Source organism: Micropterus salmoides, unplaced genomic scaffold (genome assembly GCF_014851395.1).
Source record: "Micropterus salmoides isolate LMB-PRFRI ecotype aquatic unplaced genomic scaffold, ASM1485139v1 Ms_hic_scaffold_14, whole genome shotgun sequence".
In the NCBI taxonomy this organism is placed as follows: domain Eukaryota; kingdom Metazoa; phylum Chordata; class Actinopteri; order Centrarchiformes; family Centrarchidae; genus Micropterus; species Micropterus salmoides.
This window is the reverse complement of record NW_024040485.1, coordinates 11,991,310-12,017,169: the sequence shown is the minus strand read 5'-3', so window position 1 is coordinate 12,017,169 and position 25,860 is coordinate 11,991,310. Positions and strand designations below refer to the sequence as shown.

Genomic DNA, 25,860 nt, shown 5'->3' with positions numbered 1-25,860 from the left:
GTTGAGTTGGTTTAATCGTGGTAAGTGGAGATACTTCAAAGATGTGTAGGAGTTTTAAATTCTCTCACACATAAATTAATCTGTTATTTTGATGTTTTTTATTCATATTTGTCCAAACGCCAAATTATGTAGCTCACACACTCCACCACCAGGTGGCAGCAGTTACTAACAAACCTGTGTAAATTGCCCAAAGCATTGATCCAAAGTGGATTCTGTTGCGATCAATTTATGTCTCAATATTTAATTGTGGTGTAGACCAAGTAGTCTATGCTTTGCCCCTTTGCACAGCAGAATGACTGCATATTGTTCACAAACACGTAAGTTGATAAACTGAACTGTAGGTTTAGCGAAATGGAGACGTTTAAAATGCTTTAAGGTGATATTTTGGTTCAACCCTGCCCTTAGAGTTCGCCGGTGAATGCACGTGTTAAGATAGACTCAAAATGTTCGGCAGGGTTTTGGTTCAGGCTTTTGCCGTCGTCTAAACGATGGGAGTTTGTATATACTTTGGAACAATTTGTGTCATATCGTTGATAGCAGCCTCTTACGTACTGCAGCTCTTCTTCAGTCAACTTCTACTAACTAACAAGACCATCGATTACACACCTTCAAGTCCCACATTTCCCCCTTAAGTAACGTTAGGCTACTGTACACGGCGGGGGGCCAGGCCTAGCAGAGGCTCCTCAACTCGCCTGGTGCTTGTCGTGGTCTCATGGTCTAAATTTAAAGCTGTCCCAGCCTTAAAAGGTCCTGACGGTGTCTTGTGCATTCTGCCGAGTGGCAGCATTATTTTTGTTCTGTGGACTGCCGTCCTGTCCACTGCCCCTCACCCTGCTGCTTTGCCTGGATCTGGACTTGCTTTAGCTACTTTTGGAATAGCACACCCTTTCTTTTATTTTCAATTATTGTGGATTGGTGAATTCTTAGTTGTGGTGAGTGACATCTATTGTCTTTACTAATAAGTCTAATATTATAGTTTATGTCAGTTGATCTTCTGTCAAAATCCAGTAAGGCCTGATGGCTTCTTTTTTATTTTTTGGTTTAGTAATTTGTAATTAAAATCTTTTTTATTATCCTCTATACTAACATGGTTATGTTAAAGTGTTTCTATTTTGTCCTTGTAGATTAGATCGCATGTCTCATTGAAGTGAAATGTCTTTCTAATATAAGAGCTAATCTATTCATTTAACAACAAGTTTTTATCACTCTTTATGCTCTCTGTGCCCTCATGGCTTATAGTCCAGTTTACAGTTGCTCTTTACAAATGAAGAGGCATACATAACACTGCCTGTTGTAGGTATCCCTCAAGGACATAACCAACAGAAAACACACTTTAAGTCTATTGTCATAAACTGCAGATCTTATTATTACCATATTGATCTGTGGTTACATGATAATGGGCCTGTGCCCAGTGGGAGCTGCTCATGTTTTCAGGCTGTATAACATGAGTAATATCTACAAGAGGTGAAATGATTCGTCGATTGATCGAAAATTATTTTGCAACAGTCTCCATAAACGATTCATTTTTTGAAGCAAATAGGGTGTTAATTCAGTTGTTCCAGCTCCTCTGGTAATATTTGCTTGTTTTCTGTGACAACTGAATACCTTTTGGGCTTTGGACTTTTGGTCGAACAAAACAAGCAGTTTGAATATGTCAACATTGTCTTTAGGACATTGTGAAGGGGATTTTTTACTATTTAAAAACAAAAAGATTATTCGATAAAAAGAAGTTCATCACTTTTATAAATCCACCTGTGGAGGGGATTGTCATTTAATTTCTCATATTCTCTTTGAAGACACTAAACCAATGTTCATCTGTTATGCTGCCACGATTATTTATTTCCTGCTGCTTCTTCATTTAACACAGTAGAAGTAGATCTTAACCAGAGCTAACGCTTTAGCTGCTCACACAAAACAAAACGTCATCTTTACAACTGTAACATTTACTGGTTGTCTCAACCACCATCCCTACAACCTAATCACCATCTCTCCTGCTCTGATCTAACCCCTAATTCAGAAATCAATATGTAATAATAGCAATGAGATTTGATTGACAGAGCTGGTAAAGTAACACTTGTATTTATTCAACATGACACTGAAAAGGGAAGTCTGATATTATAAGTTGGCGGAGTGGCCCTCAGGATGTCAGGATCATTACAAGTGATGCAGAAGCAGCAGCGGCATCATCACCAGCAGGAGCAGCAGCAGCATCACTATGAGAGCAGCTGTCACCTGAGCAGCAAGTCGTCTGTTAGCAAGCAGTCGTTCTCGACTTACAAGACCACCACCCGTCGGTAAGAGGATGGCAGAGACGCAGATGCTGATGGTTGATATTTGAAAACTGTTATATTAAAAAACAAGGTTCTCTTGATGTAACCTGCCGTATTTCACCTCGTAAGTGGCGAATGCATTCAGGCAGACCTCTCAAATATTCAACCCTGTGCTTTAGGTGCTCTGGTGCGGAGAGAAAAGACATGCATCACGGTGTGATGTGAGGTGGTGCCGGCTCTCTGCTCATCTTGTAGTGATGTCACGGTTTTGTATTTTTATAAACATCATCTTCCTTGAGGCAATTGCAGAAAAGCCAGTTTTTAAGTCTTTTGGGCCAAGTTCAGTCTTTCTATACAAACTAAAAGTCAAGTTACAAGTCTCTCAGGTCTCTGAATTTTGACCAGTGCTTATTTAAGCGCTTTTATGTTAATTGTGTTTGTGTCACAAAGCTTAAAGCGAGTCATTACAATGCAAATTCCTGATTATTGAATATTCTAGCTGTGAGGATATGCAAGACCTGTGAGACATTCACTTAGGTACTTTTTATTGTTCAAAGATTTTTCTTCAGGTCAAAACTAGAGACAAGAGTGTTTTTTGTCAATCAATTTAGGGAATCAAATTTTAAGTCAAATCTCAAAGTGGTCAAGATCAAGTCAAAGCAAAAAATCCTAATTTTTATTACTTATGTCTGAGTGTAGTCCAATTCTTAAGTCGAGTCAACAGCTCTGGGCTGTTGTAGTGTTTGTAACTGTTAGATCTACGTAGCGAAAGTATTGTGCTCATGTGCTTATTTGACAGAAAGAGCTTTAATTTGCACCATCTAAAGCCAGTTAGCATCTTTAAGTATTAGCATATTAAAATACAGTAATGTAAATCCCAGCGAATGCAGTAACACAGAGACAATTACAAGAGCTGAAACAATAAGTCCCTTAATACAAAGTTGTTCAACAACTTTAATCAGGAAGAATATTGATAATGAATTCTTTTTCAAGCAAACATTTTTGGCTTGCCTTTTTTGTTTTCTCTGACATTAAATGAAATATAGTTTTTAACTGCTATATGATATTTGAGTTAATCAATTAATGGAGAAACTAATCAGCAGATTAACTAATAATGAAAATAGCTATAACTGTTACAGAGAGAGATAGATTCTCTAACCCTCTCCTGTCTGAACTTTATACCGCAGGTCAGCTGCAGGAATAAACATTTGCAAAACCAAGGATGTCACTAGAAATTGTAGAGGTGTTTGTAATTATACATGAGCACACTGCTAACACTTCATGTTTGGTCAGATTTTCATTTAATTTTACTTACGTGATAAATTCTGTGTTCGAATCAAAGGAGGCTTGATCAGAGTCTAGTGTGAGTGTTGTCTGAAAGGGGCAATGTCTGTCAAAACATGTTTACAAGCAGCACACCTTAGAGTTGTATATACTGTATATATATTACATGCATTGTGTCAGTAACTCTTCTCAACATGTAGTATGGTCAGAGTTCCTTTGTGTTTCAGGCTGTAGGGCTCAGTGTGCATGTTGGAACCATGATAGGTTTCTAAACGGGGTCATTGAAGGAATTTCAGCTGTAATGAAGGGCTGCCAGCTGTATTCATGGACAGCCAAGCTATTCCTGTAGGCACGACATGAGACGTTGCTGTTAGGCCAACTGTAAAGACACTGTATGGGAGTCATGAAATTGTGAATGGTGCTGGTGTGCCCATTCACTAGCCCAAATTATTAATCATGTTATTCTTAAAGATTTGAAACCAGTTTGTAAATAATCCTACTTGTTTCTGAAATTGCTTAAAAAGTTTCTAATTGGTGTTTTTATTATTTAAATCTTAAGATTTAAGACTGCAGCAGCTCAGACTGAAGTGAAATGCTTTCAGCAGCAGTAAAACTTTTTGTACCTTTGACTTTCTTTTACACCTAACCAAAGATTTCCTTTCAACACACCTGTTGAGTCAGCAAAAAAAACAAACTCTTGACTCTGCAGAAATCTTCTGAAACTCTCTCCATCTGTCTCTGCTGTGTGTTCAGGCCCTTCCATCGACTTGATCCCGCCTTGCCTGTATGGAATAGAGTTATCAAAGCCATGTTATGCCGCTATTCCTCTAGGCCAAATGGACAGACTAGGGCAGACTTTGCAGAAATTTCAAGTGAAAGCAGGGCTTAAAAGTAAACCCTTTCACCCTGCTGCATATCCACCAGTTCCGGCAGCTTTTATAGACCCAGCTGACAATAGGCAGTGTGATACGGGTCAGGGTCCTAGAGGCTGGACAGAAATACATCTTCCATTTCTAAGTTACTGGACTAAATCATATGTATGTTTAGAACTAGCACATTTATTTAAAGTTTTAGAAATGCAGACAGGCAGTATGATTCATGTTTAGTATTTTTAGCATTATATTTATTAGCTTTTCATTCCTTTTAGGTATCTTTTATCTCAGTGTTTGTCATTGTGAACATGTGCTGCATACTGTAGAAGTTACATTTAAATCACTTGATCTACTACTAGTTAATTACATGCAAGTGTGTAATGCTCCTTTTACATATCTAATTGATCAAAATGTTCATTTTTAATTAGAACTAAATCAGTTAAATAGATAGTAATCAGTAATTACCATCATAATTCAGTTTGGAGCAATGAAAATAGTTTTACCGTTCGTTGCAAGATTCAACACTGGCAGGATTTTTCCTTGTGTCAACCAAAACCACAAAATTAACAAAACCATAAATATGTTAGTCCATCCCACAATACTTTTAGTATATTAGCCCCAAGCCTATTCATTCCTACTGCAGGTGTAAATCTTTTTAAAAAAAAAAAGGTTCACAAAAAAGAACATCTGGGCATTGTAGTTTGCAGCTAATGTTACTTAAACAGGAATAAATAGTGTATTTTTGTTGTATGTCACACACGGTGTGGCTGATTTTTGTGTTTGTAATGGACATCAAAGGAGGTACTAATAGGAGGATTGATTGATGGCTTTGACCTTTTCATCGGATGTAGACCTACTGATAATGTATTTTGTTGTGTGTAGTGCAAGTATTGTGATTGTTGTCTCTTACCTCTAAGCCTGAACACCTCTGTGAAGACAGAGAAGGGGCAGGAGGTGGTTAAACTGAGCCCGCTACCCAAGAGAGCCAAACGCACCTACCTGGCAATGGACACGGACAAGGAAGTTATCGGCTATGTCATTCCCGTATTCAGGGCCAAGTGAGTGAAACTGCTGCTAAAAATATATATATGATATTCCCTGGTGGTATTGATAAGTAATCAATACCACTGATGCTGAACATAGATGATGGACATTTTTGTTACAGTTAATGACACTAAATAAGGTATATAAGGCCAAACTGCTCTCACATGTTGGTGGTTTGTTGTATAATCACCAGCCATGATGCTGTTCGTGGGCTGATGGAGGCCCGGGAGGAAGAGGTTACAGAGGAGGGGATTAACTATGTGGCCATGAGGAACCTGTTTGTCAGGGAGGCCAGGGAGGCTGTGGAAGTTAAAGTGGTGAAGAAAACCAGAGCAACGCATGTTAGGGAATCCGCCGAACGCCTGGAACTGAGCAAGACGGTAACCCCTTTTTATTTCCTTTGTGGACTGTGGTCCATTTTCAAGTAATCATATCTCTCAGATGGCGCCTGCAAACGCTCATGTGGTTTATGTGACAATCTGGCCTCGCTCTCTTGCTATAGATGGACGAGTGGGCAGAGTTCCGTAAGAAAATGAACCCTGACAGCTTGACACACCCTCCAGAGTTCATCGTCAAGCCCCGTGGACAGACTGTCTGGGAGGGCAAGACTCTCAAGCTGCACTGCACTGTGGCTGGATGGCCTAAACCCAGGGTTGCCTGGTAAGATATGCCCCATATTCTCCGGTCCCCGCCTTTCTCTGAGTCACAAGGAAAAGAGGCTGATCATGAGAGCAATCAGTCGTGTGTGTGTGTGTGTGTGTGTGTGCGCGTGTGTTTTTGTGTCATAGAGAAGTTTCCATCCAAAGCTCTCATCATCAGCCGAATCTATTTTCCACGGGCGCAACATGAACACACACGCCCTCCTCTGCAGGTACAGACCCAGACCCTGAAGACGACGGTAAAAATAAATCTGCTGTCTTTACTGCTGTCTTCAAGGTACAAAAACAATGTGCTCATTGATGCCAAGGCCCACCCCGAGAAGTACACAGTCGAGAGCAATTACAACATGCACTCCCTGGAGATCAAGAAGTAGGTAATCATTAAGCTCACTCTGCTTGGCTTCAATTGGAATAAATGAAATGTTCCCAAAATACACATTCCACCCCAAGCTGTATGCTTTATGTTAAAAATATTCTGCAGAGTGCTAAATGCAAAATGAGGTGCAGGTAATTCAGTATGTCTAAACGTTTCATTTTCAGCTGTGATTTCATCGACACTGCTCAGTATACCGCCTCTGCCCTCAACGTGAAGGGGGAAGCTTCCACTGTGGCCACTGTTGTTGTCAAAAGTAGGTACCCCTTTCCCACAGATTATTATTAACCTCCTTCTCTGCAGCAGCTTTTTTGGTTAGAGGTCAAAGTTTTAAGTGGAGGTGGAGGTTTAGGTTAACACCTCTGTAAGCACAACACAACAAACACTAAACACACTGTGGTCCAACAACTGTGTCTGTACTGTAGCTCATGTTGGGCTGCAGGAAAGTCCTAAAGCTCTTGTTCAAATAAAAAATAACTTTGTGATATTTTCTTGTCTCTTGTTATTGATTCAAAAAGGCTGCTAAACGCTGTACTTCTCCGCAGGGTACCAGGAGGGCGAGGAAGCAGGTCCACTTGATCCAAAACCACGTGAGTCACATTTTTTTAGTTTTTAAGGAAGGCCAGGCTTGATTTGTATATTAAAATTCACATTTCACATACAAAGGGTAATTAAAAGTGCGGTCACATAAGACATAAAAAGTAAAAAGTAAAGCTGCTCTAATCAAGATTTCTATATAAATGAAAGAAATGACTGTGTAACGTGAAAGTCATTGCACATAGTTACAAACTTAGAGAATTTTCTCCCTCCCTGGAGCATTTTACGGTCTTTCAGCTCTTTCTTTCATCAACCCCAATACTAGCCATGGCTGTAATGGCTGTATACTACTTGCTCATCATCAGACGTCAGACAGACAAAGTTAGCGAGTAGCAAGTGAAGTGAGTCCAAAAGGTAAAAGGAGAGTTAATGCTGGATTCACATTCATCAGGTGGATGTGTAAAGAAACAAAGAAAAAAAAAAACATGTTCACCATAATAATATGTCAGAATATGTCAGTGTTGTGTTTGCAGCTTGTTGCTCTGAAGAGTTCAACCAAGTCAATTAATGTAGGTTTAATGTTTTAAAAGTATTTTTTTAACCTTTTAAATTCTGCAGACGGTTTCTGCCCTGAGCATGGCGTTACCTTTGAAACAACCATCCTTGACAAATTCGAAGTGGCCTTTGGCAGTGAAGGCGAGACAGTGAGTGTGGGCTGCACTGTCATCGTTTATCCCACTGTGAAAAAATATCAGCCTGAAGTCGTGTGGTACAGAAACTGTAAGTTGACAAATGCAACCGAAATACAGAGTCAAGGCAGGTTGTTTTCTGTTTTGGGATTCAATCAGTCTATTTGTTGACCCTGACATTCATGTGTGATTCAGTTTAATTGTTAATTAATATGTATCCAATCAGATGTCTTTTGTTTTTGACTTCTCCCATTAGCTGTCCCTCTGAAGCCCTCTAAATGGGTTCACACCCACTGGTCTGGGGAACGTGCCACACTCACTCTTGTCCACCTCAACAAGGAAGATGAGGGCATGTACACCCTGCGCGTCAACACCAAATCTGGCTTTGACACCTACTCTGCCTATGTGTTTGTCAGAGGTAAGATGGATATTTCAAGTAAAGCGACATATCACAGATCACCACACACACAGACGTGGTAGGGAACCATTCAATTCTGCTGTGTCTTTAAGTGACACAACGCTCCCTCAGAGGTGTTTGGTTTCCTCTGTGGAATGTTGCCTCTATATCTGTCTGCATGTCAGAGAAGTTGCCGCTTCTGTGTGATCTGACATGAAAATCCGTAGGTTTATGCATAAGAGGGAATCCCCAGAATCACCATTAATGTTACCGAGATATAAATAATTAGCTAGCTACAGGGCTGCCACACATGCTGTACTGTAAAGGCCTAAGTAGGTCAGAAAATGGAAACTGAGTATGTAATGGAGATCAGCCTGATTTAGAAACAGCACTGCTCACAAGTGTGTGTGTGTGTGTGTGTGTGTGTGTGTGTGTGTGTGTGTGTGTGTGTGTGCGTGTGCGTCTTGGTATGCCAGATGCCGAAGTGGAGGTGGAGGGGGTTCCTGTGGCACCCCTGGATGTGCGCTGTCATGATGCCAACAAAGACTATGTGGTGGTAACCTGGAAGCAGCCAGCAGTGGAGGGCAGCAGCTCCATCCTGGGATACTACATCGACAGGTTGGTCAGCTCACTCTGTCTTTTACTACGTAAATTGTTTGCCAGAGGAATTATTATTAGTTTCATCTTATTACTTTGGCTATGATAAAATCCTACATACAGTATAAGTGGACTTATTTATGCTGTAAAATAACTAATTCTGCAGGCACATGGCACTAAGCCTAATTCCTCCAAGATTTCTGTAAAACTGCCATCCTGACAGATAAATGTTACCTTCCACTTATCTAAAACACTAACTTACATTCCTATCTGTCAATCATTCTTACTGTGTGGGCTATGCATGATGCTTCAAAACAACATATAAGATGGTAGTATTGCAGTTTGAGTTCACAAGTTTGATTTGTTTTCCTGGCAGGTGCGAGGTGGGCACTCACCACTGGGCTCAGTGTAATGACACCCCAGTGAAGTATGCCCGCTTCCCCGTCACAGGACTGGTGGAGGGGCGTTCATATATCTTTAGGGTGCGGGCCTTGAATAAGGCAGGAGTCAGCCGTCCGTCCCGTGTCTCCGAGGCTGTGGTTGCCATGGATCCCTCCGACAGAGCCCGCCTCCGAGGTCAGAGACACACCAGAGTCCTGCTGACACACTGCTACAAAGCCAACAACTACACTTTTTAAAGGTATTTCTTTTCTTTTTCCCAACAGCTGGCCCCTCAGCTCCTTGGACTGGGATGATCAAGTTCACAGAGGAGGATTCGACTGGTATGACAGCTTCAGATCCAGCTGATAGTCACATGGCATTTTATACCAACTTAACCAATCTGGTCAGATTTTTTGTCTAGTTTACTGATTCTTTAAATACATTATTTATTTCCTGATAGGTAGGTGGACAGGCATGTAGGCCAGCCTGGCTGTACTTATTATATATTGTACATTATTTTTGTGTCAGAGCATTTTTTATTCATTGATTGCTGTTAGGGAGTAAAGAGAAAAAAGAGAACAAATATAACAAAAAATGCTTCTAAAATAAATAGCTCACCACAGCTTTAAGGTATTGAAAATTTGTTCAAGTCACCTGACTTCCTTCCACATAATGTGAGCATCCTCTTGTCTCCTCAGCGGGCGTTGTTCCTGGAGAACCCACTGATGTTGTGGTTACTGAGGCAACCAAGAGCTACGTGGTCCTTGCCTGGAAGCCTCCAGTCCAGAGGGGTCACGAAGGAGTCATGTATTACATTGAGAAGGTGTGCAGAAATAGATAACTGTCTTGTGGAGCTGAAACGTAAATAATGAACTAGTTGATGCGATTCTTCCTTCTCAGGTTCTTTAGATTTTTTAGAGGCTTGAAGAGGTTAAATCCTGAATTCACAAGAAAGAAGAAGAAAACGTGAAAAGTTCAACTAGTAATAATATGTTTTTTCTTCTTTCTGATCTTGTTAATTATATTGTGACATCTTAAATTTATCTCACTACCTTTTAGGATGGGTCCTGACCCCCAGGTTGGGAATCACCGGTCTATAAGATAGTTTAATGCTTGATTAATGAGCCTACAGTAGACACACATTTAGTGAGCAGATTTTTACTGTCTTTACTGCAGTGAAGGAAGAAGTACTCATATCCTTTACTCAAGTAAAAGACCCAATACAACAATGTACAAATACTCCATTACATGTAAAAGTCACTTTAATTTTTTTAAGGAAAAAGTACAAAAGTAAAGTATCAAATGTAAAAGTACTCATGCAACAGAGTGAGCCCTGTCAGTTATATTATTATATATTATACTATTTAATAAATTACAGTGTTACGCAATGTTTTATTGATCTATTAAATGTTTAATTGTAAGTTATTGTTAATTCACTCATTCCAGCTTCACAAATACAAATACTTGATTATTATTTATTTCCCTTTTCTGACATATTATAAATCAAACAATTAATCAATTAATGGAGAAATATAATAAATGATAATGAAAGTAGTAGTTACAAAGTTTCATATTAGCAAAAGCACATTACCTCATTTTAAGCCAAATAGCTTGGGAACCGATTCTTTAAGAAGAATTCATGGTCTCTTCTAGGTCATTGGTTGATTCTATTACTACTAATATGTGAAGACTATCATATCTTAACTTTCTATTATATAGCCTACTGCACAGTGTGTTGTTTTAAATTCCACTTGTCAGATTTCACTGAGTACTGTCATGTTATCTGCTGCCTTACTAACACATCACTGGCTCTCTGTTGACCACAGTGTATTTCAGGAACAGACACCTGGCAGAGGGTGAACACGGGTATGCCAGTCAAGTCTCCCCGCTTTGCCCTGTTTGACCTGGCAGAGGGTAAATCCTACAGCTTCCGCGTGCGCTGCTGCAACTCTGCCGGTGTGGGCGAGGCCTCTGTATCCACAGGAGAGATTACGGTGGGAGATAAACTGGGTGAGGCTTACGTTTATATTATGTATAAGTGTTACAGATCCAAGCCAATTCTGCATAGAGCTGGAGAGTCTGATAAATCTATATCACAATATCAGCCATATTCCTTCATTAGTTTAGAGACTGCTGGTCCTTCCTGTATTATTTTCAGTCTGATCCCAGTCCATTATGGTGCCTCTTTGCTTGCTGTAGTTAGACTTACTTTCTACCTTATTTTTCTTACAAACATCTTTCTTAACAGAACTGCCCTCAGCCCCGGGCAATGCCGTGGCCACCAGGAACACTGACACCTCAGTGGTGGTCTCCTGGGGGGCCTCTAAGGATGTTGCACACTTGGTTGGCTACTATATTGAATGTAGCATCGTGGGAACTGATGTCTGGATGCCTTGCAACAACAAACCTGTCAAGCAGACCAGGTAGGCACAGTTAAAGATAATTCCAGGTTTATGAATTCACAAGTCTTTCAGTCAATCAACTGATCATAATAAAAGAAACAACGAAGGTGCTTTAAATAAACACACTAGATTCAGTGCTTTAAAAGATGTATTGATTGTATAGTTGGTTTTCAGGAAATGTCATTTTCTTGTTGTTGCTTTATTGAAATATATTATGTTAATAATGTGTTATTTAATATTTAAAAATTTACATAGTCGATTTGAAAGCCAAGTTTGATCGGCTAACCTAGCTACTTTGGCTATAGACTTTCAGAGGAAATGGCAAGGGCACATCTGTTTCTAACCTACAGTCCAATCCAAGTCAAAAAGGTTGTCATTTATTTTTACATTTGTATTAAAATAGCAAATCTTAAAGCTCTTACATTTTCTTACTCGTGAAATGATGAAAGTGTAATGATAATGTGAGACTCCTTACACCTTTGTCTGTACTGTTTTCAGATTTGTGTGCCATGGTCTGACTACCGGGACAAACTACGTTTTTAAGGTCAAAGCAGTCAACGCTGCTGGATACAGCCAGAGCTCCCCCATTTCTGATGCTGTGGTCGTGCAGGCTGCCATCTGTGAGTATCTTAACAACTCATCTCCATTATTCACTTTGCCTGTAGCATTCAAGCCATATTCTCCCCTTCTGCTCCATCCTCTTAGCTATTGTTAAACATTTATTTATTCAGAGAATGATTGCTGAGAATGTATGCGCACATTTTTTTTTCGCCAGAAAGCCCTGCTTTAAATTCAGATAGTTCAACGCTTTCACACGCATGGCCTGCAGTCTTCTGCTCTTTGCCACTGAGCCTCTTAACTCATCTTTGTCCATGAACCTTGTTAACTTTCATCACTTGTTTTCCTTTTCCTAACCAAGAATCAATTATCATTATTCTCAATTACTTTATATTTATACTCGAAGATGTTGTTCTCATATAGTTGGCTGCCCAAATATCACCTCTTTTGCAGCCAAATTCCCATACATGCACATTTATATATGACTGCTGGTTGATATATTTGCATGTGTTTCCCTGACATACTCTTCACTAACGCTGTTCATTTTGAGGTTTCCCATTCTTTCATATATGACTGACATGGTTAAATAACAAATTAAATCATGTTTTACAGTGCTTTTACTGTGTGCAGGTATTGACTTCTGTATAAATTTGTTTTTGCTCGAGCTCTCTTTTGCTATCTGATAATTCTTCAGGGGTGCCTCTTGGTGCATGTCCAAGGTAAAGGCTTAAACATTGTGTTCTAAAGAGCATGAACCTAATAAGTCTCATCTGGATTGTGGAGATTTTCGTAGCGTGAAAGTTTTTAAAGAGCGTAAATACTTTATTCATTACAATGACCCTAAAAACTGAATGTTGCTTGTGTGCCCAAATCATGTAGCATGTTCGACTGTACCACTTGTAATCACTGTGATAGTTTAACACTAATAGTAACAAAAATATGTGCAAGATTTGTCTTATATCATACCAGCTGCATGAGATGATGTATAGGACAGTATTTTTCATCAAAGGGAATACAAACAAATAGATCTGAATATTTGAAAAAGATCTTCTTTAATACACTTCTTCACAGTTTCTGTGCTGACAAGCTTATCTACTCTCTTTGCAGCCATCCCTGGAAAGCCCACTGGTGTGACCCTGCTGGAAGCTGCAAAGGACTACATGGTGCTGGGCTGGACTGAGCCTGCTAAAAATGGAGGAGCTGATATCAGGGGATATTTTGTGGACTACAGGACCGTGAAAGGAGACACTGTTGGGAAATGGCATGAAATGAACCACCAGGCATTGACTACTACCTCCTATAAAGTGAGCTGGCAGGCAGTTTGACCTCTAAAGCGCAAATGAGTTTATCCAGCACAAAACAAGTATTTTAATCAGTTCTCATCATCTGAATTTGTTTCTTTTAGGCTGAGAACCTGAAGGAGAACGTCTTCTACCAGTTCCAGGTGCGCGCTATGAACATGGCAGGTGTGAGTAAAGGCTCTCTGCCCAGTGCAGCTCTGGAGTGCAAAGAGTGGACCATTACTGTGGCAGGTATGAGAGACAATATGCTTACCAAAACAGGATAAATTGGGTTGGTAGAGACAATAAGATGATTCATTGACCGATTGACAGAAAGTTAATTGGCAACTATTGATGATCAGTTAATAATTTAAGCCATTTTTGAAGCAAAAAATTGTTAGGATGTGAATCTTATGTGAGAGTAAACTGAACACCTTTGGGGTTTGGACTGTTGATCGGACAAAACAAGCAAATTGATGGATCCCCTCGGACTGTAGAAAAATCTTGAAATTTCTAAAGTATATTGTATTAAATATATTCTGATGGATCGCATGAATTGGCTTTTTATCGGAAACTAAAACTCAATTCCTTTAGATATTAATTCGATTATTTTCTTGATTAATCATTTGGTATATACAGGTGCTGGTCATATAATTAGAATATCATCAAAAAGTTGATTTTTTTCAGTAATGCCATTCAAAAAGTGAAACTTGGATATTATATTCATTCATTACACACAAACTGACATATTTCAAATGTTTATTTCATTTAATTGTGATGATTAAAACTGACAACTAATGAAAATCCCAAATTCAGTATCTCCGAAAATTTGAATATTACTTACAATACAGACCAATACAAAAAAAGGATTTTTAGAAATGTTGGCCAACTGAAAAGTATGAACATGAAAAGTATGAGCATGTACTTAGTTGGGGCTCCTTTTGCCTGAATTACTGCAGCAATGCGGCGTGGCATGGAGTCGACCAGTCTGTGGCACTGCTCAGGTGTTATGAGAGCCCAGGTTGCTCTGATAGTGGCCCTCAGCTTTTCTGCATTGTTGGGTCTGGCGTATCGCATCTTCCTCTTCACAATACCCCATAGATTTTCTATAGGGTTATGGTCAGGCGAGTTTGCTGGCCAATTAAGAACAGGGATACCATGGTCCTTAAACCAGGTACTGGTAGCTTTGGCTCTGTGTACAGGTGCCAAGTCCTGTTGGAAAATGAAGTCTGCATCTCCATAAAGTTGGTCAGCAGCAGGAAGCATGAAGTGCTCTAAAACTTCCTGGTAGACGGCTGCGTTGACCTTGGACCTCAGAAAACATAGTGGTAAATGCAAAATTTACTTTCTTCAGAGAACATAACTTTGGACCACTCAGCAGCAGTCCAGTCCTTTTTGTCTTTAGCCCAGGCGAGACGCTTCTGACGCTGTGTCTTGTTCAAGAGTGGCTTGACACAAGGAATGCGACAGCTGAAATGTCTTGCATACGTCTGTGCGTGGTGGTTCTTGAAGCACTGACTCCAGCTGCAGTCCACTCTTTGTGAATCTCCCCCACATTTTTGAATGGGTTTTGTTTCACAATCCTCTCCAGGGTGCGGTTATCCCTATTGCTTGTACACTTTTTTCTACCACATCTTTTCCTTCCCTTCGCCTCTCTATTAATGTGCTTGGACACAGAGCTCTGTGAACAGCCAGCCTCTTTAGCAATGACCTTTTGTGTCTTGCCCTCCTTGTGCAAGGTGTCAATGGTCGTCTTTTGGACAGCTGTCAAGTCAGCAGTCTTCCCCATGATTGTGTACCCTACAGAACTAGACTGAGAGACCATTTACTGATTTTGGGGCTTTCATAGTTGTCAGTTATCATCAAAATTAAAAGGAATGAACACTTGAAATATATCAGTCTGTGTGGAATGAATGTATAAATTATACAAGTTTCACTTTTTGAATGGAATTACTGAAATAAATCAACTTTTTGATGATATTCTAATTATATGACCAGCACCTGTATGTACCAAATGATTAATCGAGAAAATAATCGAATTAATATATAAAGGAATTGAGTTTTAGTTTCCGATAAAATGTCAATTCATGCGATCATCAGAATATATTTAATACAATATACTTTAGAAATTAACATAACCAGCAGTTCCTTCTAGTAACATATTTAAAATATCAAAATACAATGGAGTTGCATTTCAAACTCTTGCAGGTCTTAAAATATATAGATTTTTTTTTCCTGAATGTGCCTTCCTTTCCTGAAATGTTCCTTGTTTTGTGAATCCTTGTCAAAATACATTTTCTTATTTGTTTTTGCCAGTTAGAGTTTGCGTGAGAATTCAAAAAGATCCCCACATTATTCAAACTCTCATTTATCCACCAAGATGCTCCTGTTGGTCTTCATGTGCTGGAGATCCGTGACACCTCCGTCGTGGTTCTGTGGGAGCCACCTGCCTTTAATGGCCGCACTCCTGTCAATGGCTATTATTTGGATGTCAAGGAGGCCTCTGCTGGAGAGAAAGGCTGGAAGGCTGCTCATGAGAAGGCCAACAAGATGAAATACATGAAGGTGAGGACAATGAAGAGGCTGTTTTGTCGGAGCTTCTACAAATATTCTGGAGTTGAGATCTGATGCATGTCCAATAATGAGGAATGTGTCCTTTTAACTATCGCTCCCTTTGACTGCTCATTAAGGTGACGGGGCTGAAGGCTGGTACATCCTACTTCTTCCGTGTGCGTTCACAAAACCTCGCTGGTGTTGGAAAGCCCTCAGCAGTCTTAGGTCCAATTTTGGCCCAGACTCGCCCTGGTGAGTGTGATTGTTATGTAACTCACACTTTCAGTCTCATACTGTTCCTACGCGAGTCTGGAAAGTCTGGAAAAGTAGAAATAGTACTGATACATGTCTTCACTTTTTATATAGACTGTCATGTATTATATTAAAACATTTGTTGCTTAATCATGAGTTTAAGATAATCTGAAATCCAGTGATGAACACACACTAAGTGTTAACCGTCTCTTCCTCAGGTACCAAAGAGATTTATGTGGATGTTGATGATGATGGTGTGATCTCTATGATCTTTGAGTGCTCTGAGATGACTGAGAACTCTGAGTTTGTTTGGTCCAAGAATTACCAGGCTATCACAGATACCTCTCGTCTGACGATTGTCACTGAACGGGGCAAGTAAGTGTCCTTTATGTGCTCAATTTCTCATGCAACTTCCAAAGACCAAAATTGACCCACTTGTTCTTTGCCCAGGCTTGTGTGCAAAATACAACACTTGTCAGTTATTCCTCTTTCCTCATAACTTGTTGTGTCTTCATCTCCAGGTCCAGAGCTATCTTCAACAGTCCCTCCCTGGAGGATCTGGGCACCTTCTCCTGTGTGGTCACTAACACTGACGGCATCTCCTCCAGCTACACGCTTACTGAGGAGGGTGAGCCACTCCACAGTCTTGGCATCTCTGCTCCTGTAGGCCTGTAACTTGATGCGCTTGTTATTTCTATGGGTGACGTCAGTGGTAAAGGTGTGAGGAAAGCTTGAAAGGCTGTGTATGTACTGATGTCTGTCATCCTGTTTCAACAGCTGCAGCAAATTGACCTCTGTTATACTCAGGGGTATATGTGTGCTTGTCTTGAAGGTTGTTTTTCATTATTCTGTGCTGGATGTCTGTCAAAGTTGTTGTAACATCCAAGTTTGTGCTAGTAGCAGAAGAGTTGATGCTGAAGGGTTTTTGCAGAGGTCAAGACATTCACACATTTTATTCTTCTGTTGTTGTTTTTGTTACTGTACAGGTCTCAAGCGTCTTCTGGACATCAGCCATGACCACAAGTTCCCTGGTGAGTATCCCACCACATCACAGATACTGCCAGTACCACATTTACCTTTTGACTTCTCACGACATTGGATTTTATTTATCACGTGTGCATACTGTTTTAGATATAGTTTGGAAATTAGAATATCCAGCATTATCACTTTACTCCACCAATACACTCTAGAAAAAATTGTAAATTGTAGTTACCAAGCTCTGGTTACTTACTTAGCTACATATATACATACATATGTGTAGTGGGTACTACAAGAGCTTTAAAAAATGTGGTTTTTTTCTCCAGTTATTCCCTTTAAGAATGAAATGGCCATGGAGCTGCTTGAGAAGGGCCGCGTGCGATTCTGGACTCAGGTGGAAAAGTGCACTTCTGCCTGCCATGTGGAGTATGTCTTTAATGATGTCATCATAACCCAGGGAAAGGTAGTAATCATACTCAAAAATAAAGTCCAACATGTCTCTTATTGTTCTGTGTGTCCACTTCTGTTTTGTATTGTCTTCCAAAAACTGATCTTATCCTCACAGCTGATGGGGTTTCTCTGTATCTTGTTGCTTCCAGAAATACACAATGAACTTCGACCAGTCCACCGGCATCATTGAAATGTTTATGGACTCTCTGGAGGTCACCGATGAGGGAACGTTCACCTTTAACCTGGTCGACGGCAAAGCTAAGGGTACAACAAGTCTGGTGCTCATTGGAGATGGTAAGGCCTTAAAATGCAAGCAATTTTTTACTTCCATGTTGAAGTTGCGCATACAGATTTGTTAGAACTTTTTTGTTAAACGTGGATGCAGAATAGACACCCCAACCTGCAGATCATTTTTTATGGTACACACTGCAAACCCTTGCTGTTGTAGGTGGACTGCATTTGCTGCAGTTTATGTATGTGTCCACTGAAGGGCAGTAGAAGACAACCTTTTCTTTACCTTCTTCTTTATTCTTGTCGTAGCTGGCTTTCTGATGAACTGCCTGTCTGAACTTTCAGTTTGCAAAAATGAGGGATTTAATTGAAAGGTTGTGTGGTTTTGTGAAATGGTGATTAACATTTACCTTTTCTTTGCTGTTCAGAATTCAGGGAGCTTCAAAAGAAATCAGAATTTGAGAGGGCAGAATGGGTCAGGAAACAAGGTAAGATACTTTTTCCTTGCATACTTGTGACACTGATTACACAAGTATGTTTCAGTAATTGTTTTTTTATTGAATGTCCACAGGTCCTCACTTTGTCGAGTACCTCAACTTCACTGTTACTGAGGAATGTAATGTGTTGTTGAAATGCAAGGTAAGAAAAGTAACTGTAAATATGTGATTGTTTAAAAGATGGAGCAACACAAATGGTTGCAATTTAAGTGGCACAACTTATTCCTGTCTCCCTTCCTTCTCTCTGCAGATAGGAAATGTCAAACCAGAGACTGAGATCACCTGGTCTAAGGACAACATTGAGATTGCAGAGGATGACGAGGATGCTGTGAAAATCGGGAGAAAGGACGGCGAACTGACCTTTAATATTGGAAAGGTCAGCCTATTAGACGAAGGCCATACTTTGTGAGGAGTTGTGAGCTTATGAGTAAAGGGCTAAAAGCGATGCGTCTGATGCAGCTATGCTTCCATTGTAGACCTAAACTACATGCCACGCTACCAACCACCCCTCTCTGACACACAGAACCATAAATGATTAAACACTTTAAAAAATATTCACGCTCCCAAGTCCTGCCCGTCAGCATGGCGTACTTGCAAATCAGAATAGATGTATTAGGTACAACTGACTTAATTCCTATTCTGATATTGTATATCTTGATATTATAGACTTTAATGATTTGCTTTTCAGCCTTTATCCCCATATGGGAAAAATGCAGTATATAGTTTATCTCCATCCATCCATCCACCCATCGTCAACCGCTTATCCTGTGTACAGGGTCGCGGGGGGCTGGAGCCAATCCCAGCTGACTTTGGGCGAAAGGCGGGGTACACCCTGGACAGTTCGCCAGTCCATCGCAGGGCCACACATAGACAGACAACCACTCACTCTCACATTATATAGTTTATCTGTGTGATTAATTCATAAACTTCATCTCAAACTCTGTATTCAATTTAACTCCCCTGGCCACCGTATAAAAATTCTAAAACTGGTAAGCTTTCCATTTTTGTGGATAATAATCTGGCCTGTCAGTCATTGTCAATGCCAGTGAAGTTACATTGATGTACAAACATTACCCATGAAGAGAGGGTTGGTGTCATTGCATGAGCTCAGGAGAGGCGGCCTGTTCATCGCCACTCCTGTCATTCGCATTTGCATTAACTGGCTTATCTGTCTAATTCACAGTGGGTTATTAAGCAAGAGAAAAAGAAAGGAAAAGGAGGGAAAAAGCCAACTGCAGAGGACGTTCCTCCACCGCCAAGACCCAAAGTGTGGACATAATCTTTGCTGCCATAAGTTCTTATAATTTCTCCATGTGTTCTCCTCGTCTTACCTTTTTTATGTGTTCATTTTGACGCCTGCAGCATCTCAGGCGGGAGAAAAGCTTGCCTTTTCGGTTTAGTCGGTCTTTGTCTAGCTGTTCCACTGTCTGTTATCAGTCCCAAGAATTATACTGTATTCCCCTCTGATTGAGGTAGAAGGGAATTCATTGCCGTCTCAAGGACTCTAAAGTGGCTTTTCCTTCAAACTAGATCTCCAAGACCGACGCAGGTATTTACACGGTCTTCCTGAGGGACGACAGAGGCAAAGATAAGAGCACCTTCAATCTGACGGATGCAGGTAAAGTCTCTTCACTCATTTTGTGAGTGTGTGAAAAATCAAGTGGAAAAGTAGAAATCAGTGCATCAGTGAATATGACATTAATTGCTTTTCTCATCCTTTTTTCCCAAGGATACCAAGCTGTAATGAATGAGCTGTTCAGGGTTATTGGTGAGTCATTAAACCTCACACTTACCAAGCAGTAATGAAGAACCACATATAGAACACACACTAAAGGAAACCACAGAAAGAAGCTACAGCAGTATATAGCATTAATTCATATGGTTTCCGACAACAAGACCAGTTTCCCTTGGGATAAATAAAGTATTGTGGAAAATTTTACTGGACTTTAATATTTGTAACCCACAGAAAACAATCTACAAATGTGTATTTTTACATTTGTGATGTGTAAAATCATATCCACAAAAATACAGAGTAACTTCTACACACAAAACAGTTTTTGCAAGATTGCTTTCTGTCAATTTGTGGGTCATGTTACATTTGTAACTTCCTTTTTACACATTTGTCCAATTTGTTCCAATGTGTACTGCGGAGATCTATAAAAAATATACACTAATATCTCACCTACCCAAAACATGTATTTTTACATTTGTGTTGTGTAAAATCATATCCACAAAATACAGTGCAATTTGTAAATACAGTGATAAAGTATTCAATAATAAACTATCTACACTTGTACAGAAAAATTTAGACTAAGTAGTTTCCAGTGGTCCAGGAGAAGCAAAAGTTGTTGTCTCCTACAGATGTCCCTGGGTACTGCAGTGGATATTCTTACAACTCTTGAGAGGCAATGTCGCTACCGCCATCTGCTGGTGTAGCTAATAAACTGCTCTCACATTTACAGATCTCTGTTTCGAGATTTTCCACAAATGGAAAATTCCACAAATGCGTAAAAAGGAAGTCACAAATGTAACGTGACCTGCAAATTGACAGGAAATGATCCACAAATGTGCAACAACTGTTTTGTGTGTACACATCACAAGTGTAAAAATACATATTTGTAGATAGTGAAATATTTGTGCATGTAGGATAAGCGGTTGACGATGGATGGATGGATGGAAATATTTGTGCATCATAGTACACATTTGTGGATTGTTTTCTGTGGGTTACAAATATTAAAGTCCAGTAAAATCTTCCATAAAGTATATCATTTTATTTTACCTTCCATGGAATGTAGATAATCTCCTGCATTTTTCTTTTTTTCCCTCCAGCCACGTCCTCCTCTGAAATCAAAATCCTCAGTACTGAACACGGCATCATCCTCTACTCCATGATCACATATTACAATGAGGACCTGCGTGTTGGTTGGCTCCACAAGTATGTAAAATCGACTTTATTCACTTACATATTTGACATCCTTTTCTAATCTCCTGTCTGGCATACACATGAAATGAAAGCCACTGGCACAAATCAATATGAACGCAACCATGTTAAACTACGCAGCTCAATGCATATGTTACCAAACCACAAAAATGTGTCTACATAACGTAAAATAATTTGATCAATATAATAACATATTTGCTTTTCTTTACTTTATTCATTTATGTATCAGGGACACCACACATTCATTACTAACAATGTGTGTTAGATTTAGCCAAAAGGCTCATTTTCATCTGTGCTCCCTGGGTGGGTGGTTATACATTCAAATAAAACAAAATAAAACTGCATAAAAGAACATACGCTGTAGAAACTTAGCAAAAATGAAAAGCAAACCTATTTGGCAAACCAGACACATAGAAGCACTAATGACATGCAGAACCTTACGACAACAGACAAGATTAAACATCACAAAAGAATTTTACCAGATAATCCCAGCTTTAAAGTTGATAATTTGGTGATTATGGTGATGGTTTGGCTTTTTGTCAAAGATCTTCAAAGCTTTAAATAGGCTTTAGATGATCAGATTTACATGTCTGAGACCAATTAGTCAAGCAGAATGTAATATGTGGAAGAATCATTGCATTCAAAAATAATTGTTCCACTTCCATAGTTAAATTGTTTCTGATAACTAATATTGCACAGTAAGAAAGTGTTTAAATTGGACTATTTGACTATAGTCACTCTCCGCTCCCCTGCGTAATCTTCTGTTATATGAAAACAATCCACAGATGGGGACGAGCTCTCACCATCTGGTCAGATCAGATCTCGTATTTTGTTACAATACAAGGATGATTTAAATCTTTCTTTTTACTGTACTTGAGCAGATCACTGTATGCTTTCAGTATACAGTCTGGTATTTACTGATCTCTGTGTTGCCCATTTCTCCATTAGAGATGCTAAGATTGCCGCCTCAGAGAGAGTTAAGTCTGGAGTCACAGGAGAGCAGCTTTGGCTTAAGATCAATGAGCCCAATGAGAAGGACAAGGGCAAATACACCATGGACATCTTCGATGGCAAGGACGGTGTAAAGAGAGTCTTTGATCTGACTGGCCAGGGTGAGTGAAACTTTTCAAGTCAAACAAGGAAGATTTTTCAAACTGTCCTATTAACTTTGGCTATGTTTGTGCTAATGTAATTATTGTTTTTTTTCTGGGGCAGCATGGGAAGAGGCATTTGAAGAATTCCAAAGGCTCAAGTAAGTAAACAAACTCATCTGACTGTATTTCTATTCGAAGAGGATGTTAACCCAGATAACTGATAACAGTCAACACAAACTTAAAATAGACTCTGTGTACTTTGTGAACCCTTTGAGAAGCTCTCAAATACATTTCCTGGGATTGTATAGCTCAGGAAGAAAATGCTGCAACTGTTCTGCCTGCGATATCATTTTAAGATGCTTCTGACAGTGTCTGTCTCCTTCCTTCCGTAGGGCGGCAGCAATCGCAGAGAGAAGTAAGTGGTTATTTATTCTTTGGTTTCTCCCAAGAGTCACCGCTCCATGAAATTATGTAACATTTTCCTGGCAGCTTTAATAGAATTTTAAACTTGGGTTCAGTGAAATTGAAAATACATGAGTCCATTGGTCATCATAATATCAAGATCATTCGTGGGAAATGGTTTTTCAGGAGATGAGATGGCTATATTTCTGCAATATGGAATTGAGGAAAGGACATTTCTAGACAAAACTTATTTAAAATATCATTCATGCATAGAGTAGAGTTAAAAATATGAGTTTAAAAGTCAGTGTATATTATTATGTGTTTCAACAGACAAATGCTCCACAGGTTGACTGACATTTGCTTTTTGGCTCACTCTTGTATTTCTTGTTTAGACCGCGCTCGTGTTGTTGGAGGCTTACCAGACGTGGTTGCAATCCAAGAGGGCAAGGTACATAAGTTAAATATTCACTGTGTTAAGCTCTTTGTCTCACCTTCCTGTTTCTTTTTCATTGTGTCATTCCTTGGAGCATCTCTTTCCCCAGTGGAATCCAGTGTATTTGTTTGGAACACATCAAACCCTTGCCGTCCTCTTTTTCTCTTCAGTCCCTAAACCTGACTGGCAATGTCTGGGGCGAGCCCGTACCTGAGGTATGCTGGATGAAGAACGAAAAGGAACTGGTGTCCGACGACCACTACAAACTCAAGTTCGAGCACGGCAAGTTCGCCAGCATCACAATCGCCGCCGTCAGCACGTCTGACTCTGGCAAATATGCCCTGGTGGTCAAGAACAAGTACGGCACAGAATCTGGCGAATTCACCGTCAGCGTCTACAACCCAGACGAGGAGGAGGAGAAAAAAGGCTAAACGATGACGCAGAGTGATGAAATAAAGCAGAAAAGATGAACGACTGGGCTATCTCCAAAGCATTTTACCCCGGCACATGCCGGTGCACCAAAGCAGTTTAAATAAATGATGAATACAGCTGCTTGCTCCTGCGTCTTTCATGTGCTGGGCTAAAGAGCTTTGGGCATTGCTTGTCAAGGAAGCAAACAATGAATGAGATGCAGAGAGGATAATTATGTGCTTGCAGTTGCTTGACATGTCTTCTTGCCACTATCAGCAGAAAAAATCATGTATAATCATGGGAAATGGTTGACCTGTGATTGTTTTAACAGCTTTGAAGGCCAGCTGTTTTCTTAGAATATTACAGTATTTAATTCGGAAAGTCTTTGACCTCTTAAACCAAGGCATGCCTAAGGTTTATGTACTGTAAAAAATAAAATAAAATAAAGGAAAGAATTATGTCATGAACTTCCTACCAACTATTTAATTTGGAAAAATGTGTCAGTGAATATGTCACATGCCAATTAAGAGCTCTTGGTGTTTTTTTTTATAGCTGTTCTTTTTAAATTGCTCTGTGTGCATGCATGTTATGTACCTTACATGTGCTGTTTGCAAGCTATATGTGTCAATAATTGCAACAGCTTGTCCAAGAGGTGGAGCAGGAAAACCCTGATCGCATGTAGAGCAGGCTAGTTTAAGCGTGACAACACATGATGAAACTGGTTCACCCAAGGCGTCTCACGCAAACTACAAAGTTGTGCAGGCACAATACTTTAAGGTCTTCCTGTAGAAGTAGTCATGTTAGCGCCAGATAATGTATGTTAAAAGTGGTGGTAATATTGTATTTCAGGTACAATGGAAGAAAACCATAGAGATAAACTCCCCTGCACCATTTGGACTGGGGCTGTGTGTTTAATGAACAAGTTAAACGTGTCTTTTTTCCTCAAGGCACTCATTCTTGGGGGAAAAAAACAGTTGCACCGTCAGAGGGGTTTCCCTTTGCCATTCATTGAGAGAAATGCATTGCCTTCATTGACGTTAAATTATTTGATTTGCAAAAAGCTCATGGGTTTGTGCCATTAATGATGGCCTATTAGAAAAGGTGCAACTCATTATAAGTTCCCAAAGTTGTCTCGTTAAAGGGGAACCAAGAGTCCCAAGCATCAGAATAAGTATTTATTTAAGAGAGATTTTACCTCTCATCCACATATGCAATCCTTTGTGTAACACTTGTAAATAAATATCCTCTAAGATGGGCTGCTCAGGGCAAAGTCTTACTAAATAGAATGATGCCGCTCCATTACATTGTGAATGAAGTTTAACCGTGCTTGGACCAAACTGTGTCGCCAGCTGTGCGAGTGCGCCGCCACTGTGCGGCTCTGTCCCATCAACTTCAGCTGCCTGTTTCCAGCCACACACACCAGTCAGCCAGCCACGGTGGTCCAAGCACAGACACGTCAGGACGCTTTTGAGGAGTTTCACGGGCAAAGACATGGGGACTCACTGAAGACACCATAAAATCATTCGTCGACAGCATTCCGCTGAAACAACCGAAAGGTAAATAGTTAGCGACACGGTGATTTCAACCCATTTGACTGCCGCTCGCCGCTGCCTGTGATAATGCATATTTCTGATTGTACCGTCAGCTAATGTTAGCTAGCATGTAAGCTGGCTAACAAATTTCAGCTACGATGGATTCATTTAACTCGGAGACGTAGCTACGTGACTGGTAATGCATTCATCACGCAACACATTAACGTGACCACTTTAATTAAAAACCGGCGCCGCATCTTTAGCAATGACTCTTGACTGTTAAAGTTTCACCGTTTGCTATTAGCTAACGGTGACCCCACGATAACATCGAAACTAGCCGAGATGTTAACTGGCTGGCAGACTGCTAGCCCCATCTCCATTCATTTATTTACCTGTTTAGTATTTTCTGCTCCTCTGTGTGCGCTTTACATCGCTACAAATGGCAAATCATTACAGACTCAAATATTCGTTTTTGGTTTCTGTTCTTTTATTTCCGCAATTTCAGTAACGTTAAAGGCTTTTGTGTTTTGGTGGCATGTCAACCAAGCGACATGCGAGCTTTAATCTCTGAAATTAGCATTTTTAGTCCCAAAAAGTGTGCGACATACAGCAAGCTTGTGTCAATTCATGTTTTTTTGGGAACGTTAGCTACTTAACTATTACGTCTTTGCCACCTCATCAAATCTGCCTGCCTGTGGGTGGTAACTTAACTTACTTGAAAACACCTAAACTAGAACCTCGAT

At 39.9% G+C, this 25,860-nt stretch overlaps 1 protein-coding gene across 2 annotated transcripts; it reads left to right on the top strand.

Moving 5' to 3' along the window:
- Positions 1-753: 753 nt before the first annotated feature.
- Positions 754-24,052, top strand: myom1a (myomesin 1a (skelemin)). 2 transcript variants are annotated; one of them, XM_038717680.1, is made up of 37 exons: positions 754-932; positions 2,104-2,294; positions 5,344-5,484; positions 5,664-5,850; positions 5,973-6,130; positions 6,407-6,499; positions 6,670-6,758; positions 7,048-7,092; positions 7,658-7,819; positions 7,985-8,146; positions 8,602-8,743; positions 9,099-9,298; positions 9,388-9,444; positions 9,802-9,926; positions 10,930-11,113; positions 11,352-11,526; positions 12,004-12,125; positions 13,171-13,367; positions 13,469-13,595; positions 15,724-15,908; positions 16,034-16,148; positions 16,367-16,523; positions 16,670-16,776; positions 17,135-17,179; positions 17,453-17,589; positions 17,726-17,870; positions 18,236-18,295; positions 18,379-18,446; positions 18,555-18,680; positions 19,835-19,922; positions 20,034-20,072; positions 21,134-21,239; positions 22,194-22,357; positions 22,461-22,497; positions 22,732-22,754; positions 23,134-23,189; positions 23,345-24,052. In XM_038717680.1, the coding sequence occupies exons 2-37, from the start codon at positions 2,143-2,145 to the stop codon at positions 23,603-23,605; spliced, it is 4,437 nt and encodes a 1,478-aa protein (XP_038573608.1). In that variant the 5' UTR covers positions 754-932; positions 2,104-2,142; the 3' UTR covers positions 23,606-24,052. The 2 variants fall into 2 exon arrangements, with proteins under 2 accessions (XP_038573608.1, XP_038573609.1); XM_038717681.1 differs by lacking the exon at positions 2,104-2,294 and having other exon boundaries at positions 755-932.
- The last annotated feature ends 1,808 nt before the right edge of the window (positions 24,053-25,860 follow it).

What these genes read in the sequence shown, in the direction of transcription:
- myom1a (XM_038717680.1), top strand. Translation starts at nt 2,143, where the DNA reads ATGTCAGGATCATTACAAGTGATGCAGAAGCAGCAGCGGCATCATCAC. An exon ending in TACAAGACCACCACCCGTCG is followed by an intron (nt 2,295 to 5,343) that starts GTAAGAGGATGG and finishes CTTACCTCTAAG; the next exon opens with CCTGAACACCTCTGTGAAGA. An exon ending in CTGGGATACTACATCGACAG is followed by an intron (nt 8,744 to 9,098) that starts GTTGGTCAGCTC and finishes TTTTCCTGGCAG; the next exon opens with GTGCGAGGTGGGCACTCACC.